The sequence below is a fragment of the Protopterus annectens genome, chromosome 16.part0 (genome assembly GCF_019279795.1).
Source record: "Protopterus annectens isolate FY-2018-M chromosome 16.part0, PAN1.0, whole genome shotgun sequence".
NCBI lineage: Eukaryota > Metazoa > Chordata > Ceratodontiformes > Protopteridae > Protopterus > Protopterus annectens.
The window spans coordinates 57,818,601-57,841,100 of NC_056750.1; the positions used below are offsets into that span (position 1 = coordinate 57,818,601).

Here is a 22,500-nt window from a genome sequence, read left to right on the forward strand (position 1 = left end):
GTAGTATTACTGGAGGTGTTAAGTGTTTGGGAGGTGGATATCAGTAGTATAAATGGAAGTGATAAGTGTTAGACTGGTAGATATCAATAATAGGATAGCAGGTTGTAAGTGTTAGGGACATGGATTTCAGTACCAGGACAGGAGGTGATTATTGTTAGGGAGGTGGATATCAGTAGTAGAACTGGAGTTGATAAGTGTTAGGGAGGTGGATATCAGTAGTATTACAGGAGGTGATAAGTGTTAGCAAGGTGAATATCAGTAGTAGGACAGGAGGTGGTAAGTATTAGGGAGGTGGATATCAGTTGTAGAACAGGAGGTGATAAGTGTTAGGGAGGTGGATATCAGTAGTATTGCAGGTGGTGATAAGTGTTAGGGAGGTGGATATCAGTAGTAGGACAGGAGGTGATAAGTGTTAGGGAGGTGGATATCAGTAGTAGGACAGGAGGTGATAAGTGTTAGCGAGGTGGATATCAGTAGTAGGACAGGAGGTGATAAATATTAGTGAGGTGGATATCAGTAGGAGGACAGGAGGTGATAAGTGTTAGGGAGGTGGTTTTTCACTAGTAGTAAAAGAGGGGCTAAGTGTTAGGGAGGTGGATATCAGTAGTAGGACAGGAGGTGGTAAGTGTTAGGGAGGTGGATATCAGTAGCAGGACAGGAGGTGATTCGTGTTTGGGAGGTGGATATCAGTAGCATGACAGGAGGTGGTTTGTGTTAGGGAGGTAGATATCAGTAGTATTTATTTATTTTATTTATTTATTTTACATTTGTTGACCGGGCTAGTCTAGCTGGATATATGTCCATTTTCAGTAGAGGCCCGGGGAGAAAAGCTCCATTCGTTGTAACAAGTATCATCATAAAAAGGCATTAAAATGTTACATTAGAAACATAAGTAATTATACTAAGTTAAACAGATAATTTAAAAAGAACAACATTTTTTTTTTTTTTTTTTTTGTACAGTGAAAGTTAAACAAGGGAAAGGGTGAAGGAAAACAAGAGGTTAATCTGGATTAGTGCAGGAGCAAAGCCAAAGTATTACAGGAGGTGATAAGTGTTTGGGAGGTGGATATCAGTAGTAGGATAGGAGGTGATTGGTTTTAGGGAGGTGGATATCAGTAGTATTACAGGAGGTGATAAGTATTAGGGCAGTAAATATCAGTAGTATAACAGGCGTTGATAAGTGTTAGCGAGGTGGATATCAATAGTAGGAAAGGAGGTGATTCATGCTATGGAGGTGGATATCAGTAATAGGACAAGAGGAGATAAGTGTTAGGGAGGTGGATATCAGTAGGAGGACAGGAGGGGAGAAGTGTTAGGAAGGTGAATATCAGTTCTAGAACAGGAAGTGAAAATATTTAGGGAGGTGGATATCAGTAGTAGGACAGCAGGTGGTAAGTGTTATGGAGGTGGATATCAGTTGTAGAACAGGAGGTGATAAGTGTTAGGGAGGTGGATATCAGTAGGAGGACAGGAGAGGAGAAGTGTTAGGGAGGCAGATATCAGTAGTAGGACAGGAGGTAGTAAATGTTACGGAGGTGGATATCAGTAGGAGGAGAGGAGGTGATAAGTGTTAGGGAGGTGGATATCACTAGTAGGACAAGACGGGATAAGTGTTAGGGAGGTGGATGTCAGTAGTAGGACAGGAGGTGGTAAGTGTTAATGAGGTGGATATCAGTAAGAGGACAGGAGGGGAGAAGTGTTAGGGTGGTGGATATCAGTAGTAGAACAGGAGGTGAAAAGTGTTATGGAGGTGAATATCAGTAGTATTACAGAAGGTGGTAAGTGTTAGGGAAGTGGATATCAGTAGTAGGACAGGAGGTGATTCGTGTTAGGGAGGTGGCTATCAGTAGTAGGACAGGAGGTGCTAAGTATTACGGAGGTGGATATCAGTAGTAGGACAGGAGGGGAGAAGTGTTAGGGAGGTGGATATCAATAGTAGGAGAGGAGGTGATTCATGTTATGGAGGTGGATATCAGTAATAGGACTAGAAGAGATAAGCGTTAGGGAGGTGGATATCAGTAGGAGGACAGGAGGGGAGAAGTGTTATGGAGGTGAATATCAGTAATAGAACAGGAGGTGATAAGTGTTGGGGCGGTAGATTTCAGTAGGAGGACAGGAGGGGATAAGTGTTAGGGTGGTGGATATCACTAGTAGGACAAGAGGAGCTAATTGTTAGAGAGGTAGGTATCAGTAGTAGGACAGGAGGTGGTAAGTATTAGGGAGGTGGATATCAGTAGCAGGACAGGTGATAAGTGTTATGGAGGTGGATATCAGTTGTAGGACAGGAGGTGATAAGTGTTAGGGATGTGGATATCAATAGCCAGACAGGAGGTGGGAAAAGTATTAGGTTGGTGGATATCAGTAAGAGGACAGGAGATGATAAGTGATAGGGAGGTGGATATCAGTAAGAGGACAAAAGTTGATAACTGTTAGGGAGGTAGATAGCAGTAGCAGGACAGGAGGTGATAAGGTTTAGGGTGGTAGATAGCAGTAGCAGGACGGGAGGTGATAAGTGTTAGGGAGGTGGATATCAGTACGAGGACAGGAGGTAATAAGTGTTAGGGAGGTGGATATCAGCAGCAGAACAGGAGGTGATATGTGTTAGGGAGGTGGATATCAGTTAGAGGACAGAAAATGATAAGTGTTAGAGAGGTGGATAACAGTAGTAGGACAGAAGGTGATAAGTGTTAGGGAGGTGATATTAGTTGTAGGACAGGAGGTGATAAGTGTTAGGGAGGTGGATATCAATAGCAAGACACGAGGTGGTAAGTGTTAGAGAGGTGGATATCAGTGTTAGGGCAGGAGGTGATAAGTGTTAGGGAGGTGGTCATCAGTAGTATTACAGGAGGTGATAAGTGTTAGAGAGGTGGATATCAGTGTTAGGGCAGGAGGTGATAAGTGTTAGGGAGGTGGTCATCAGTAGTATTACAGGAGGTGATAAGTGTTAGAGAGGTGGATATCACTAGGAGGACAGGAGGTGATAAGTGTTAGGGAGGAGGATATCAGTTGTAGTACAGGAGGTGATAAGTGTTAGAGAGGAGGATGTCAGTTGTAGTACAGGAGGTGATAATTGTTAGAGAGGTGGATATCAGTGTTAGGGCAGGAGGTGATAAGTGTTAGGGAGGTGGATATCAGTGTTAGGGCAGGAGGTGATAAGTGTTAGGGAGGTGGTCATCAGTAGTATTACAGGAGGTGATAAGTGTTAGAGAGGTGGATATCACTAGGAGGACAGGAGGTGATAAGTGTTAGGGAGGAGGATATCAGTTGTAGTACAGCAGGTGATAAGTGTTAGGGTGATGGATATCAGTAGTAGGACAGGAGGTGATAATTGTTAGAGAGGTGGATATCACTAGGAGGACAGGAGGTGATAAGTGTTAGGGAGGTGGATATCAGTAGTAGGACAGGAGGTAATAAGTGTTAAGGGGGTGGATATCAATTGTAGAACAGGAGATGATAAGTGTTAGGGAGGTGGATATCAGTAGGAGGACAGGCGATGATAAGTGTTAGGGTGGTGGATATAAGTAGGACAAGAGGAGATAAGTGTTAAGGAAGTGGATATCAGTTGTAGAAGAGGAGGTGATAAGTGTTAGGGAGGTGGATATCAGTAGTAGGACAAGAGGAGATAAGTGTTAGGGAGGTGGATATCAGCTGTAGGACAAGAGGTGATAAGTATTAGTGAGGTGGATATCAGTAGGCGGACAGGTGGTGATAAGTGTTAGGGAGGTGGATATCAGTAAGTGGACAGGAGGTGATAAGTGTTAGGGAGGAGGAGTTCTGTAGTAGGACAGGAGGGGTGAGTAAGTAGGTTAGCAGCAGGATGAAATATTGTAAGAATGTTCTTTGTAAGATAGATGAAGGGTTAGTGTTTACAAAGAGAGAAAGTAACAGCTGGCTATGGGAATGTCTAACTTGCTGTCTAAATGACAGGTTACTAAATGCGTTAGTGTAACATTTTAGAGTGTGATCATTGCAGTTAGCAGTTGATTGTTGTTGTTTTTGAGGTATCACCTCTGCGTTTAGAAGAGATGGGAATGCTAAAATTACAAGTACATTCTGATAAAAGTTTAAAAATGGGACACTAGATGTCGCTCCAAGCTGATGTGGTAAACTGTTCCTTTCTTCTAAGAGGCAGGAACTATGTTCTAACAGTTGTATTCCCTTATAAAATGTGCTCCTGCAATTTCACTAGAATAGTTTTCCAGAGTAAAGTGGGAAATTTATATTGCTGATCTGCTCTTATAGCTGTCTTTCCCTGGGTTTATGGGAATGTCAACACATTTCCAGAGCCACTCAAAGGTTATTTTATCACTGTTATGCACCTTTGTGGAATTATTAAATCTGGACTTCTTGTTTTCATTGTTCTGTTTGGTAATCTCTTTTTCTGTACAATATTCCCAGCAGGAGTCTGAGAAAAGTTTAGGAGTGGTAGGAATCATGGTAGAGTTTGCCACAGCACTGATGGTGAAACTGGACTACATAAACAAGCACTCATTCAACTCTTTCAAACTAAGAGTAGGTAAGTGTACGACTTCTGTATTTCTCTGTTTCAGCGTTTATAATTTGGATGGTCATTTTTCTGTATCATTTTTGGACTGATTGCAATTTTCATTATCTGGTTTTGCAGAAAAGGTAAATAATCCACTTACCTTTTGTCAAAGAATCATAGCTCCTCTCAGTGATCACAGTCACCTGATGATTCTACCTCGATTCATCAGGACCTGTTCTGTTAAGTTCTAGTTCATTGTTATGTTTTAATTCAGTTGAGTATTTCCTTGATGAGCCTTCGTATTGACTGGGACACAATTTTAAAAGGTCCCAGAACTACAGTGAGAGGAAGTGAATATGTTTTACAATCTGCCACTTGTTCTGCCTTTCTCTGCAGCTGTGAGACTCTCTGAGTTTGTATATAGAAGCAGCAGGCATACTAGCATAAAAACATGTGTCACTGTCTTTTCCTTTAAAATGTTTGGTGTTTTTGTGTGTCTTCAGGTCCGATTTCTATATATAAGGAAAGCTGTCATTCATTGTCAGTGATTTTCAGGAATGTATAATGTTTTGCGTGCTTTGATGGATATATGTTTATATGTTTTAGGTGTTTTGATGAGTTTATGTTTTAGGTGTTTTGATAGGTATATTTTAGGGCGTTTTGATGGGTATATGTTTTGGGTGCTTTAATGGGTATATGTTTTAGGTGTTTTGAAGGGTATATGTTTTAGGTGTATTGATGAGTATATGTTTTGAGTGTTTTGATGGGTATATGTTTTAGGCATTTTGATGGGTGTATGTTTTGGGTATTTTGATGGGTATACGTTTATATGTTTTTGGTGTTTTGATGAGTACATGTTTTAGGTGTTTTAATGGAACAAGACTTGAAGAATGATTCTGAGGTGAGATGAGTTAGACCTGACCTGATGTGAGTTACTAGCAGCACAAGTACTGGAGGGCTAAGTATAACTGTATGCACATAAATAGGAATGTGAGTGTGTGTGTGTGTGTGTGTGTGTGTGTGTGTGTGTGTGTGTGTGTGTGTGTGTGTGTGTGTGTGTGTGTGTGTGTGTGTGTATGTGTATGTATTTTGGGCAAAGACATATAAAGTAGGTACAGGTTCACTCCTAGCTTTCTTGTCAACTGGTCAGGATTTATGCAACTGATCGTAACCACCTTTTAGAAGCTAAGGGGTACAATGACAGCAAGCATGCAGAGCGGAAGGGAGAAGGCCAGCAGACTTCTGCAGTAAGTCATACATGTATCTTACCTGCACTGATCTCATTGCATGGTGCACATCAAGGTGCTGCTGACATTAAAAAAGCCCTTAGCCCCAAATGTGAGTGAAGCTGGGGATCTGCTACCTGTTTATTATCCATCTAAAGAAGAGAGGTAGAAATAAGTCAGACTGTGGTCACTTGAAGTCACTGCTGGATCCTTCTAAATGCTCAAATTTCATCATTTATTATCCTTACATATATATATCTACTGATATATCTTGATTTTTATATTTTTCCTATTTATTTTCTGGTAAGCTCTCTTAGCAAGATGCTGAAAGTGCAGAATACTGACAAACTACCAGTGGTAGTTTACACTTACCATTTGCCTTACGTTCACAGTGATACAACAGCAGGGATTTTCATACTTTGAGATTTGAGATGCACAAGAATGGTGGGAGTTGTGTGCCACTGAATGGCCTGCTTGTTGTGTTGGTTTGTTGGTGCCACTGAATGGCCTGCTTGTTGTGTTGGTTTGTTGGTGCCACTGAATGGCCTGCTTGTTGTGTTGGTTTGTTGGTGCCACTGAATGGCTTGCTTGTTGTGTTGGTTTGTTGGTGCCACTGAATGGCTTGCTTGTTGTGTTGGTTTGTTTGTATAAAAGTAAAAAAATCTAAAAAATAAAAATATCATATAAATGTGCAGAAATTACTTCTTCCTCAAAGTTGTAGATTTTAAAAGTGGGCATAGGGGGTCATTTTCCTTTAATCCGTGGCCCTTATGGGACTGCAGTGAGATTATCCATCTAATCTCCCTTAACTCAGTATCATTTTCTATATCCCCATTTTAGTGTCAGACCTCGGCACATGTATACCTATAATCTTAAATGTGTGGTTAGCTCCAAATGTATTAACATGCTGTGCTAGGGCATTAACCAGCTTCCCCTTACATATACAATAAAGATGGCCTTTGACCCTTTCTTTAAACCTGTGGCTTGTTTTGCCAACATAGAATGAAGAACATACCTCACAAAAAGTGACGGACACCACATTGATAGTAATGCAATCAGCTGAAGCAGAAAAATGAAACTCCCACCCCACATCAGGATGAAAAATAAATGTGCCATCAATATTTAGAAAATCACATAAATTGTACTTTCCGCATCTATGGGTACCTAAACCAAAATGCCTATTTTGGTGCCTTTTCAAGTAACAATGTAGCCTTTTTTAAATTCTTCTTATTCATATAATAGAAAGTAGGGCACCCCCAACTATCTCAGATATAGAGAGATCCATAAGTAAAATATACCAGCTTTTAGAAATGATGTTCCTAAGTGCATTTGTATCACTACTGAAAGTGAGGGGGAGCTCTCACTGTACTGCTGACCCTAGTACTCCTAACATTATCTTTTACTGGTGTAGCATAGTGGCTTCCTTAATACCCTTCTCTATTTCTTCAATTTTGTACTCCTTCTTCATGAAATCATTGCATAGGACACACATACTCTTCTCAAAATCAATTTCATCAATGTGGAGTTGAGATGCCCATATGGCTTGCCCCTTAATAACATTTTGAAATATATGTGAGGGGTGCATGCTATTCTGATGTACATAAGCAGAATGATAACATTTATTTCTAAACAGACAACTTGAAAGCATATTGTCCTGAGTCTTAAACACCTTTTCAGCAAGAAAGTCAATTTCACACACCGATGACTTCATAGTAAACTCCAAAAATAAGTAGGTACTATGTAAATATTCCAGGAATTCATGTAAACCTTGCTGAGTACCACACCATATCAAAAATAGGTCATCCACAAACCTTCTAAAGAAGGGAATGCATGAACCCGCCATTCTGATTTCATAACAAATTGTGTGTCCCACCATGCTAGAACTGCATTGGTGTAGCTATTGGCACATGGGGTGCCCAAAGCTATGCCAGAACACTGATGACAAAAATGTTCATCATAAACAAAAACATTATGTTCCAGAATAATCTCAAGTAAATAACTAATCAACGTAATATGAACAACAGTCATAACAACTATAGTGTGATAAAAACTTCTTTACCGTCATGATTCCTTGTTCATTTGAAATTACTGTGAAAAGTGATCTCACATCTAAGGTCATTAACATACATCCCTCAACATATAAATCACTTTTGCTAAACATATACAAATCATTCAAAAATGCTCTGGGTCCCGCAGTACGTAATTATATCCATCCAATATGGGATGTAGCAACTTTTCAACATAAATAGAGAGTGGGTCAGTGAGCCTCCCTGCCCCCACATCAATGGGTCTAAAAGGAGGAAATTAATGGATTCTTAGGAATCTTAGGTAATCATTGGAAACACAGAACCAGTCGTGTTTTTGTAACAAAACACGTAAAAAGATCTTCAGTTATTGCCCCCTCAATCCAAGTATTGTACAATGAAGCCCTAAAACTGGATATCATACTTTTAACATCATTTTGAAAAATGTTAATATATGTACTAGCATCATTGAACATATCTGTCATCATTTTAAAATAATAATCAGAATTCATAACAACAGTTAAACACCCTTATCTGCTGGTCAAATAGCTATTGAATCATTACTCATCAACTGGTCCAGTGCCTGATGCTTTGCAAAAGTTAAATTATTAAAATCACACCATCTATTTTTGTCAAGAAATAAATCTGAAAATTCTTATTCACATAATTTCAAAAACATATCTAAAACTGCATGGTTTGTAGGTATAAAAGTGCTAGGATGTTTAAAAGTCATTGTATTAGAGTCACTGCCTTCACTTCTTTATATCAGTTTCGATATAAGTTGTCTGGCAAAAAGTCGTTAGTCAATAACGGTATCTTCATGATCAGCTCTATGGGCTGGAATAAAAGTCAGTCCTCTCGTAAGTACAGAACATTCAATATCAGAAAGTACCTTGTTGGAAGTATTCCACACTAACGGCCACTTTGTAGTGTCCACGTTCTCTTTATGGACATGCTGTCCATTCCTTCATTCTGATGTTTACATTTCCCTCAAGCTCTACTCCTGGACCAACCTCTCCTTCTCATATCCATTGTCTTTATTGGTGTGGGTAGAGAAAAAAATGTCTCTGCCAAAGTCATATCGATTTTCTGCCTGACAACAGGTATCTGCAAATTCTCTGTTGTCTTAGAACCAGTGGCCACAAAACCACTTCTAGTGCCCACATTAGAACCAGTGGCCACAAAACCACTTCTAGTGCCCACATTTCCATCTACATTATTGGGAGGTGTGGCATAGACAAAGGTGCTGCTGGACTATGTATATCAGCAGTCCCACCACTGACATTATTTGTATGGGATTCAATGGATTGTTGGTGTTGTTTATCCCCAGGTGGTGGTGTTTGTCTTGCAACAAAGGTACGTGGCCTTGAGAACACATTATTTCTGAAATCACCTAAATATCAGGCCAATTTCTTTCTATTTTTGCTCATTAGCTTCAGTTCATAGGTGCTGACATGGAAAAGAGAGAGATTTGATATGGTGCAATATTTATACAAAGGAGAAAGCCAAATTAATCAATATAAAGAAGGCAGCCCCAAAGATATTCGAAGAGAATTACAGGCAAAGGCATCCAGATATGGAAAATTTCACAATAAAAAATAACATCACAAAGATGAAATGTAGAAAAGAAGATTAGTAAAGTAGAAGTTAAAAAAGTAGAAGTTGAAGTTATGGAGTGCCTGCAAAGTGAAGGATTTGGTATAGAAGTTCTAACATCAGTTACATCACAGCGTGATGGAAAGAGTCCCCAAAGTAAGGAGAAGCAGGAAGATCTTGAGACATCTGAAGAAGAAATATGAACATGGGAAAGGAAAATAGATTTAATATGGTGTAATATTTATGCAAAGGAGAAAGCAAACCTACCTAACCAATAGAAAAAAAGCAGCACCAAAGATATTTGAAGAGAAATACAGGCAAAGGAATCTGGACATGGAAAACTTTACAGTACAAAAATAAGAAAACAAAGAGGAAAAATAGGAAAGGAAATTAGTAATGGAGAAGTCAAAGACATAGAAACAAGTTATGGAGTTCCTGAGAAGTGAAGGATTCATTGTAGAAAATCTAATTCATAAAGCACCACAGCAGGACAGAGCACATCCCTCTGCACCTGGTTTTAAAATCTAGGAGTTTGAGGAAGAAGTAATTTCTGCACACTTATATGATGTTTTTATTTTTTTAATTTTTTTACTTTTATCTGTCTCTTAGAAATATGTTTTTTTGTTTCATGCTTTATAGACATCAGGTACCTGTATCTTTAAATATGTGGTTCCTATGATTGGTTAGTTGTGTAACAGGTAGTGATGTCATCATCATCTTCTTTCGGCTGTTCCCATTAGGGGTCACCACAGGGGATCATCTGTTTCCATTTCTTCCTGTCCTCTGCATCTTGCTCTGTCACTCCAACCACCTGCATGTCCTCTCTCACGACATCCATAAACCTTATCTTAGGCCTTCCTCTTTTCCTGTTACCTGGTAGCTTCATCCTTAGCATCTTTTTCCCAATATACTCAGCACATGTCCAAACCAACATAATCTTGCCTCTCTGGCTTTGTCTCCAAACCTTCCAACCTGGGCTGACCCTCTAATATACTTAATCCTAATCCTGTCCACCTTCGTCACAACCAGTGCAAATCTTAACATCTTTAACTCTGCCACATCCAGCTCAAACTCCTGCCTTTTTGTCAATGCCACTGTCTCCAACCCATATAACATAGCTGGTCTCACTACCCTCTTGTAGACCTTCCCTTTCACTCTTACTGCTACTCGTCTATCACAAATCACTCCTGACACTCTTCTCCATCCACTCCATCCTGCCTGTACTCTCTTCTTCACCTCTCTTCCACACTCTCCGTTCCTCTGAACTATTGATTCCAAGTATTTAAACTCATCCACCTTTGCCACCTCTACTCCTTGCATCCTCACCATTCCTCTAACATCCCTCTCATTCACACACATATATTCTGTCTTAGTCCTGCTGACCTTCATTCCTCTTCTCTCTAGAGCATATCTCCATCCCTCCAGGGTCTCCTCCACCTGTTCCCTACTCTCACTACAGATCACAATGTCATCTGCAAACATCATAATCCACGGGGACTCTTGTCTAATCTAGTCTGTCAACCTGTCTATCACCATTGCAAATAAGAAAGGGCTCAGAGCTGATGCTTGATGTAACCCCACCTCCACCTTAAATGCATCCATCACTCCCACCGCAGACCTCACTGCTGTCACACTACCCTCATACATATCCTGTAGCACTCTTACATACTTTTCTGACACTCCTGACTTCCTCATACAATACCACAACTTCTCTCTAGGCACTCTTATGCTTTCTCTAAGTCTACAAAAACACAGTGCAACTCCTTCTGACCTTCTCTTTACTTCTCCATCAACACTGTCAGAGCAAACATTGCATCTGTAGTGCTCTTTCCCGGCATGAAACCATACTGCTGATCACTAATCATCACGTCCCTTCTTAACCTAGCTTCCAGTACTCTTTGCCATAACTTCATGCTGTGACTGATCAATTTAATCCCTCTGTAGTTACTACAGCTCTGCACATCACCCTTATTCTTAAAAATCGGTACCAAAACACTTTTTTCTCCATTCCTCAGGCATCCTCTCACTTTCCAAGATTTCATTAAACAATCTGGTTAAAAACTCCACTGCCATTTCACCTAAACACCTCCATGTTTCCACAGGTATGTCATCTGGACCAACAGCCTTTCCATTCTTCATCCTCTTCATAGCTATCCTTACTTCCTCCTTGCTAATCCATTGCACTTCATTATTCACTATCCCACATCATCCAACCTTTTCTCCCTCTCATTCTCTTCATTCATCAACCCCTCAAAGTACTCTTTCCATCTCCTCAACACACTCTCCTCGCTTGTGAGTATGTTTCCCTCATTATCCTTTATCACCCTTACCTGCTGCACATCTTTACTAGCTCGGTCCCTCTGTCTGGCCAATCGGTACAGGTCCTTTTCTCCCTCCTTAGTGTCCAACCTTTCATACAACTCTTCATATGCCTTATCCTTAGCCTTCACCACCTCTCTCTTTGCCATGCACCTCATCTCCTTATACTCCTGTCTGCTTTCTTCATCTCTCTGACAATCCCACTTCTTCTTTGCCAACCTCTTTCTCTGTATACTCTCTTGTACATTCTCATTCCACCACCATGTCTCCTTGTCGTCCTTCCTCTGTCCAGATGTCATACCAAGCACCTTTCTAGCCATCTCCCTTACTAGCTCTGCTGTAGTTACCCAGCCACCCAGTTCCTGTCTTAACTCATCCCTGAACTCCACCTCACAATTACCCTTTTTCAATTTCCACCATTTGATCCTTGGTGCTGCCCTCACATTCCTTCTCCTCTTCTTGATCACCAACGTCATCCTATAAACCACCATCCTATGCTGCCTAACTACACTTTCCCCGGTCACCACTTTACAGTCTCCAATCTCCTTTAAACTGGCCCTCCTACATAAGATATAATCCACCTGTGTGCAGCTTCCTCTACTCTTGTATGTCACCCTATGCTCCTCCCTCTTGTTAAAATACGTATGCACCACAGCCATGTCCATCCTTTTCACAAAATCCACTACCATCTGACCTTCTGCATGCCTTTGTTTAACACCATACCTACCCATCACTTCCTCATCCCCTCTGTTCCCTTCACCAACATGCCCATTGAAATCTGCTCCAATCACCACTCTCTCACCCTTGGGTACAGTCATCACCATTTCATCCAACTCACTACAAAATTTTTCTTTCTCATCCATCACACACCCAACTTGTGGAGCATATGCACTAACAACATTCATCATTACACCATCGATTTCCAGTTTCATAAACATCAATCTATCCGACACTCTTTTCACCTCCAAAACACTTTTAGCATACTGTTCCTTCAGGATAACTCCTACACCATTTCTCCTCCCATCCACACCATGATAAAACAATTTGAACCCACCTCAGATACACCTAGCCTTACTCCCCTTCCATCTGGTCTCTTGCACACACAATATACCAACCTTTCTTTGGTCCATCATGTCAGCTAGCTCTCTCCCTATACCAGTCATACTGCCAACATTCAAAGTTCCGACCCTCACTACCACAGTCCTAGCCTTTCTCCTCTCTTCCTGCCTTCGGCCATGCCTTCCACTTCTTCTCTTCCTTCAGCCAACAGTAGCTGAATTTCTGCCAGCACCCTGTTGGCTAACAGTACTGGTGGCGGTCGTTGTTAACCCGGGCCTCGACCGATCCGGTATGGAGATATTTATTGGTGTCCACATGAAATATTTGGCAAAGTTTTATGCTGGATGCCCTTCCTGACGCAACCCTCCCCATTTATCCGAGCTTGAGACCGGCACAAAGAAATGCACTGGCTTGTGCATCCCCATTGGCTGGGTTGTAGCAGGTAGTGATGTAATTCTATTTAATGAATGTATTGAATAGCAAAACTGGTAAGCATTTTCACTATATAGACCAAAGGTGAAAACATACAACATACACATTTAAATAGAATTACATGCAACAGGTAGTGATGTAATTCTATTTAAATGTGGATGTTGTATGTTTTCACTTTTGGTCTATATAGTGAAAATGCTTACCAGTTTTGCTATTCAATATGTTAACTTTTACGTGGTGGTTGTTTTATTTGGTTGGGTTTCGGTGTGTGTGTGTGTGCTTTTTTATCGCTTATCAAGTAAAAGTAGTGCTTACCACATTTATATTCCTTGCTCTAAAGAACCACAACAGGAAATACTTCTGGAGTTGTTTTATTTATTTGGACTGTTCTAATTTTATGTAGAATTTTTTGGGGGAATTTTATATATTTCTTGGTTTAGCATTTTAAAGGCTTGATTTTTTAAGGTCTATGATTAATGCAGTTCATAGATAATTCCCTAGTGTGGTGGCTGTGGTGGTGCAGTGGTTAGCATTGCCTCCTCACAGCAAGAGGTTCTCTGGTTCGATCCTTGACTGGGGTACCTTCTGTGCGGAGTCTGCATGTCCTCCCTGTGGTCACATTGATTTCTTCCGGGTGCTACGGTTTCCTCCCACATCCCAAAGACATGCTGGAGGTGTATTGGACACACTAAATTTTCCCTAAGCATGACTGCATGCATGTGTGTGCCTTCTGTGGAAGATTGGGCGCCGGGCTGGCAACTCAACACTGTAAACCTCCACTGCCAATCATGAGCAGACAGGTGATCTGCTCTGGCAACCCCGACCTGGGAAAAGCCGAAAGAAGAAGATAGATAATTTCCTAGTGTATGGCTTTTGACTGTAAATCTTCCAGGCTGAATAGAACAAAATGTTCATCTGTGTCCTGGTATTATGAGCTCATGATTTAGGTTAAATGTGGCAGTTAGTGCAGAGCATTAAGGCTGCATGCTGTAGTTCTTGTGGTGCACGGTTTGATTCCTTTACCCTCATTTGCCTACTCTGTGACTCTGAACAAGTAACTTAACCAGGCATGGTTCCTATGTCAACCCTGGAAAAGGAATGTGTGTTGAGTGGGCCTACCTGGCTAACAAATGGGTGACTATTATCATCCTCACCCTTCTCATCAATGACGCAACATACATGCCTGCTTCACTGCTGGCATCTGGCTTGTCAGAAGCAGTATGCCTTGTCCTATGTTGGGCCCCAGGGCTTGTCCTATGTTGGGCCCCAGCTGCAGCTGGTGCTGTACAGTATGATGAAACACCAATGTGCCATGTACAGTGCACAACTGATTAGCACATGGGAGTCCTGGTCTTTCAACATTGTGAATGTCTGCTACACTGTATGACCTTACCACATCACTGGCATTGCATTTCCTTATAGGTCTGTGATGTCCACAACACTCGGTCAGTTCAGTGCAGGCTGCTTCCAGCCTGCATTTCTTGAGAAGCTTTCATTGCTGCATGTGCATTCCGTTCCCCTTCCTGTGCTGTACTACAAGAATCGGATGATTTCTAACTAATTAACTGTCTGTCCCATGCCTACAACGCTACTCAAGGTTACACAATCTCCTCCTCATGCCTGCAGCTCATGGGTGTGCTCCACAATTTAATGTAAATATAAATATTGGGCATTTAAATGACCGAACTTTGTTGCCATTTATTTAATAAGCAGTTAAGAAAATATGCCTATATGAACAAGTCTTTGCTGCCACCTGCTGGCTGCATAATATTATTGGACTTTTTATGCATGAAAACAATGCCTGATAAAATGTATACATTTGTGCCACATGAATGATATTTAAAATCGCATATAAAATATTTCCACTAAACCTGCTCTAGAGAAGTAAGTCAATTATGTTTCTGGGACTGTGCAAACTGTATGCTATGTAGCTGGAGGATGGGAATGAACAAGAATGTTAGTGTCCAAAAATTAAATTACAATGTCTGTTGGCTGAAGGTAATAGGCATGACCTTCTATTATATATTTTATTTTATTTTATGTATGTGCTGTCCAGGTAGAAAGGCTACGTCATACTGGACCTTTTCAAGCCATAACTTCAAAACATTTGTGTTCTATCTATCTATCTATCTATCTATCTATCTATCTATCTATCTATCTATCTATCTATATATCTATCTATCTATCTATCTATCTATCTATCTATCTATCTATCTATCTATATCTATCTGTCTATCTATCTTATCTCTCCTTTGTTGAGTGGGGTAGTCCAACTAAGCGGGTAGCCTCATTTCAGAGGACTCATAATGTGGTATTTCTACTGACTAGGAGATGTTTGGTGTGGGCATTGGTGTAATTTTATACTGCTGCTGCTGCTGCCAATAAGTGCCAGGGAATCTTTTAAATTCACTTGAGGGCTCATTGACATAGGCAGATGTAGCCTTGGTTTAGTATTTTATCCAAAGGATGGCTCACCCAGGAGTGCAACACCAGTTAATGTTGTACTGCAGTGTCCGTAATGGAGAATTAATCTAATTATCTAAGATGGAACTAGAACCCACAGCCTTCTGAATTTTGTAGTCCCAAAGGGAAGCATGGTGTGAATTGGGCCACTGATACTGTGCAAAATAGAATACAGAGCTACAAGCAGTTATTACATGGTGGCGTTACATAGCCCAAACTATTCAATGGTACCTAGTTAAAGGAATTAGCTATACCACTCAAAATGGTCATGGCAAATGAACAAGTATTCACAGGACTGAGTATGGTAACAATGCGAAATTAAAGAACAATGGCGATACTAAAACAGAAATAAAAATTATGAACACTTTAATCTTATTTCCAATTTCAGATATCTCATAACTGTTAGCTAGCCAGCAGCAGGCAACAAATACAAAGACAGATTGTCATACTGAAAACAACAAATGCAGTGTCATGTTCTCTAACATGGGAAAAATGAATATTGACTCTGTGTTACATATAATTATAAATTTAAACAAATGGAATAAATGATCCAAGCCTCAGCAGAAACTTCAGATACACATTATAAAAGTAATTGGAAGTAAAGGAAACCAGTGTACAGTGCACGTGATGTTATGTCTGGTAGTGCAGAGCACTGGAGCTATAAACAGTTAATCAACTTCCACTTGTAGTCGGGGGATTGATTCTCTCTGCCTCTATTTATATGTTGTTTGACTGAGCAAGTCACTTACCTCGGCAGTTCTGACATTATAAGGAAGCTGAGATGGGCCACTCAAGAGTCTCCTTGATTGCATACCTGCTAACTGCTTATGTACACATGTGCAGTACATAGAAATATTCTCCCTTAGAGAAGAAAAATCTTCTCTCCAACAATGACAGAGTTTAAAAAGTAAGAAATTCCTTTTCTAAAGAATGATTTTGTTTAATTCCAATAAATCATGTTTTTTGTGTGTAATGGAGGATCACCTATGGCATCCAAGCTTTATCACCATCATTAAATTATACTAACAATGGGTCAACCCTCTGTTACCCTCACCAAAATGTGGATTATTGCTTAAGTGAATCAGGTTGAACTTGTATGCCCAAATATTCAGATTTACCAATTATTATAAAACATGGTATTTTGTAGAAGTCAAAATGTGATCTTAAATATTAATAAAGTCATAGGATAAGAACCAGGTGTAAGTGACTTTAGTGGTCAAGGAATTTTTGATACTAAAAGCAATTATACTTAAGTTTGAGACAGTTATGTGTGACTATGGAATAAGGTTAAATAAAATTCATTTTAATGCTCATCTGTCAGTTGTAGTGCATTCATTATTTCAAATGCATATTACTGAAGTATGTAAACATCTATGCTTGGAAAACATTCTTAGTTTTCCAAAGCCTCTGTCACCAGTGATGCAAAACATGTACAGAATTCTTTAAAGCATTTTTATCATAGTGTGGTGGCCTGTGGCTTTTGAATGAGTCATTATCTGTAAAATATTCCTTGTCTAGTAATGTGTCTAGGTGGGACATCAGTCCCAAAGTTCAAGACTAGGGGAACAGGGTGAGGATGGTCTCTGAAAAGATCTCATACTGCATTACATTGCAGCTTCTTCCTGAATGTGAATCAGTGTGCATTACCCCAGTTGTTGACATCATAAATGCCTGCGATAATGTAAGCTGAACACTTGTAGACTTGTAGAGCTACGGCACTGCTGGGAACCTGAATCACTACGTTTTAACATCCTGCATTGCACTATATGGGTCACAGTAGTTGATAATGATAAAGTACTACAGTGTTATCATATGCACTCTAACCCAGACGTGGTCTGCCACACTGATGTTATATAGAGTTATGGCACACTGCATGCACAACATGCCAGTCTATACACATAATATACATTGTACCTTGACACACACATCTTATGTCAGATTACAATACACTGTACTAGTGCTCTGTGAAGTGCTTTGTCTTTAACATTATTCAGGCTGTCATAGCAGTCTCTGCAGATGCTGTGCAGTATATATTGCCATGCACATTATGCATAGTTATGGTAGGAAGCCTGACTGATGACTGGTGTGTTTTCATACACAGATTTTCTTGAAGGCCATTGAAGACATTACCACAATGATGCGTAGTACATATTGCAACACTCACATTATGACAGCACACATGGTATATGATAAGCAATGCCACAAAATATTATACTGAGCTATGATGGCATTACACATATGTTATATGCTATGTTGCACTACACAGATGTCATAAAACATTGTAGCTGACTGTAGACATGCTCATGTCATGTTTTGGGCAATTCTTTAGGCCTCAGCACAGCTTGCTCCCCAGCACCTAGGGATGACATTTTAAATGGACCTGTTGTAAGAAAACTTATTGCTGTTGTTAGCTTTTCTCTGATGATATAATCCCTATGTCTCCCCAACAGTAAAGTTTACAGTTCCGCTATTTTGGTTGTCTGGTTGTTTTGTGTCAATCATTTTCAGGGAACTCGTATATATTTACTCAAAAGTCCAAACCAATGAACAGAAAAACAGTAAACTACTAAAATAAAGATCTCAAAGCTTATGAGCATCTGTCTGTAGGTAAGGCTACTTATCTCTCTCACCTGCTGCAGAATCCCCTCTCTTTGGTGTTATGAGGGAAGACATACCTCATGATGTCTGCTGGGCTTCTTTTCCTCCCCAGTGTGTTCACTCTTTCCACCTTTATTTCCTTTCCATTTCCAACACATAGCCACTCATTAAAGATACTAAGGAGAAGAATTGTCAAGTCCCCTCCCTGATGGCCTAATACACAGAACTTAGATCGCGTCCACCTGTTCTCCTTATCATCTTCATTGTTGTGTAGCCATTGCAACTGTTTCTAAAGTTCAACCACCAGCTCAAAGGTTTCATGGAACTCTCCTCAGCTCACTGTTTTCTTGTGCCTCACCTCTCTTAGTTGGAATCAGATTATTTCTACCTCGTCCTTTTGTGGTTCAATCATGCCCTTCATTTTGTTGACATTTTGGGTCACACAAGTTAGCTTTTCATACAAAGTAATAGAGCCATTCCTTTTGCACGGTACCAGTTAAACCCACCATCTAATTAATTACATCTTCTGATGCCCCCCCCCCCCCCCCCAATGCATCTTCTCCCATTTCTTCTGTGGGAATTGTACATTTTTTGCTGAATAGTTGCTGGGTTAGTTTTATGTCAGGTGGCCATCTTTGCCAGGATCACTAGCCAAGTAGATGATTTTACATACAAAAATATATCAAAAGTAAAAAAAACAAAAATAATTTAAATCATACAATTCTTCATCATCTGAATGAAAAAACAATAATCATGAGGAGTGATGAAAAATAGTATTAGACTCATAAAACAAAACTTCATTCTGGAATCTTTGTTTATTCATGTTAAAAGACCTAGTACCTGCAATATAATCCAATTAATCAAATTTCTACAATACAAGTTTCAAATCATCACATGGCTACTTGTTTTTCTCCTGTGGCATGAAACACTAGAATGTTATTCAAACAAGTAAAAACACTATTACTAAACATATTTATTTATTTATTTTACATTTGTTTACCGGGATAGTCCGACTGGATACATGTCCATATTCAGCGGAGACCCGGGGAGAAAAGTTCCACATAGACAAACTTACATAGATTACACAGAAGTTAGCAAACAATTATAAAAACAAAGTGATTATATACAATGGCTTAGTAGTGTTCCCTGGCAGGGACTCACAGTTCTCATGGACAGACGCAATTAAAAATAAGAGACATCAGATTGGAAGCAGAGTTGGTGACTTAATTACAACTTATGATAATTACAGAATATGTTTTCAATTTATAACTTAATCAGGGTTGGTACATGGGCATAGCCAATATGTAATTAATGTAAATAAAGTGTATGTAATTAATGGCTAACTTAAATGACAAATGATATTGTTCTCATTACAGTAAAAACTTAGTTACACAAAACGTGTTTCTTCCCTTTCAGTTTCAACTAATAAATAAATAATATCCACTCCTGCTCAATGTAGCTTTGCAGTATTTTTTACTGCCAAATCTTTGTCTCATATTCCTGTCAAAGCTTACTGCTTACATATTTATTCTCCACTTTCACCTTCATGTCTTTCTATCCCACCTACAATATAGTACTTTCTTCTCTGTGAGGCTATTCTGTTTTTTGTTTCTTTTGTAATTACACAATAAAAGAAGTACTATAACTCAAACTGTATATACTATAAATGCAACTCTTCTACCAGCATCTAATTTGTGTAGTCACATTTGCATGAGCGTCATAATTTGACTCTATATATTGATTCTAATTTGTCTAACACTATTGAACATTCTCTGCATGCTAATAGTTGTAATGTGTGCTGTTCATTGTTAACCGTGGAGCTTTTCTCTCCGAGACTTCACTGAAAAGGGACTTGAGTCCAGCTTGACTATCCTGCTTAAATAATGGAAATAAACAATAAAATAATAATGCCACAGTTTGTGTAATAGTGTGAAACAAGTACATACAATTGCTGTACCTGTGTTAAATTCAATCACTGTATTAAGAGTTATCTTTCATACATTTTTTAACTTATTAAGTATGGCTCATAAATACGATAAAAAGAGAGAAAAAGGCATTTTTTGTTAGGGCAAGGTCCTTGCATTGCTATAATGGAGGCGTGGCCCCACCTCATTTACTTATATATACTAATGCCGTGCCTTGCATTGCTATAATGGAGGCATGGTCCCACCTCATTTACTTATATATACTAATGCCAGGCCTTGCATTGCTATAATGGAGGCGTGGCCCCACCTCATTTACTTATATATACTAATGCCGTGCCTTGCATTGCTATAATGGAGGCATGGTCCCACCTCATTTACTTATATATACTAATGCCGTGCCTTGCATTGCTATAATGGAGGCTTGGCCCCCACCTCATTTACTTATATATACTAATGCCACGGTTGCATAATACTGAAGAAAAAGGAGAACAAGACACTGCAGTGCACCCTGGTGGCATGTAGCACACATTAATGCATTTTCAACCAACCACAATAAACAAATAAGTAAGAAAAAAAGTAAGAAAACATTGTTCATTATAAACACAGCAATCTGAATATAGGATAGTCATGTAAAACCTATATATCAAATCTCAACAAAATATGAATACAAAACAGTTTGAGAACAGTTTACTGTAAAAGGACACAATGAACCTCTTTCTTATTCCACTTATGGCATCCCTGCTGTGGGCCAGTAATCAAGGAGCCTCAATCCTTACCACAGACACTGGTAAGGGATGTTCACATGGAACAAAAACAGATGCACACAGCATTTCCAGATGCAGCTCTCTGTATCAAGCACAATTTCCTTAAGAGCACACAGGGAGCACACACAGTCCGGGGGCTGGGTTTTCCTCCCTCTCTCTCCAGATCCCCAGTAAGACTCCCCACAGCTGTAGAGTTGAGTCTTTAGCCAAATGTTCCAAACCAAGTCCTCCACCACCCTCTCTGTGAAGACTGTGCTCTGTGTCCCTGCTCCAAGTAGCTGACACATAGAAACACAGTGTTTGATATTTGATTTACACACACACACACACACACACACACACACACACACACACACACACACACACACACACACACACACACACACACACACAGACACACACACACCTGGAAAGGCTGGCACATATTTACTAGCTCTGCTACCTTTATCCAGACTATAAGGTTGTTATACTGCCACTAACCAACTACTCTAAGGCTCTTACAAGGTTATTCAATAATACTGAGTAAAATTAATACAAATACAAATGGTAGTGTTTGACCAATGCAGCAAGGCTTTTAGGAGCAGTCATAGCATCACCAAATAATTAAAAGGTTAACATATTCTCTAAAAGACCAGAAACAATGAAAAGTTTAAATGCATTTAATAATAAATAATAAAAGAACATCAGAATACTAAACATCTATTTACAATAAACACCCAAGTTTCAATTACAGAAAATATTAAAAATAACACAGAAAGATTCCCACAGATACAAAAACAATACTTAACTAATCTCACTATATTTTCCTGCCTGATCTAAAGAATTACTGTTGCCTAGTTCACTTACTAGAACAAGGCAAGATGAAGTAGGTGAGTAGTCTTTCTTCTTTGTCGGGTTTCAAAAACAGACTACCCTAACAATTCTGTATCATCTAGTATTAAAGCATCATTTCAGTGCCGGCTTGCAGAATGACATCACACATAGCTGGTCATCTGACTTGTGGTTCCCATACTTCCCCCTTTACTAGCAAATGAACCAGAGTCTAACACATATGTGTCAATAATAAATACACAAAGAGCTTTGCTGAGATGTGTTATAGCATCTGGAAGCTATAAAACCATTTCAAAACTTTTACCTTTCCAGGATTACAATTAATTCACCCTAAGGACAATACAGTGGGATTCCCAAGCCCTGGTTTTCACAGACATTTCGTCTCTAGCTGCAATCAGAACTGTAAGATACAATCTTTATGGCCTATACCAGGTAATTTAATTTCAGGTTATTTTTCAAAGTTACATGGACTAAGAGTAGCCTCTTCTCATCCAGTATCCTCTGTTATAAAATATTCATTTCAACAGTTACAATGCAGTCTGACATACAGGTGTATTTCTTTTCTGCCCAGCAGGACCCTCTGTTGGTACACTTTTAACACAAGCAGCTTTACAGCTACATTTTCAACATAAGCATCTGTACAAGTCAGTTTGATATACAAATGACATATAATTCTTTACAAAACTCCAGGTAGCTATGCTGGCGTATGTTACACATCCACTTCCTTACTTCTCCTAGCATAGCTGGCAGAACCTCACATCATCACACCAGTGATCC

The 22,500-nt window shown here is 39.6% G+C and overlaps 1 protein-coding gene across 3 annotated transcripts in view; it reads left to right on the top strand.

Moving 5' to 3' along the window:
* The window catches only part of LOC122790732 (adenylate cyclase type 2-like), a 1,393,058-nt gene that overhangs the window by 1,359,230 nt on the left and 11,328 nt on the right, over positions 1-22,500 (top strand). For 2 of the 3 annotated variants that reach the window (XM_044058314.1, XM_044058315.1), the window contains exon 24: positions 4,399-4,516. In XM_044058314.1, the coding sequence (XP_043914249.1) occupies positions 4,399-4,516 (118 nt within the window). The remainder of the gene's footprint in view (positions 1-4,398; positions 4,517-22,500) is intronic. The other variant, XM_044058316.1, reaches the window with a different exon arrangement.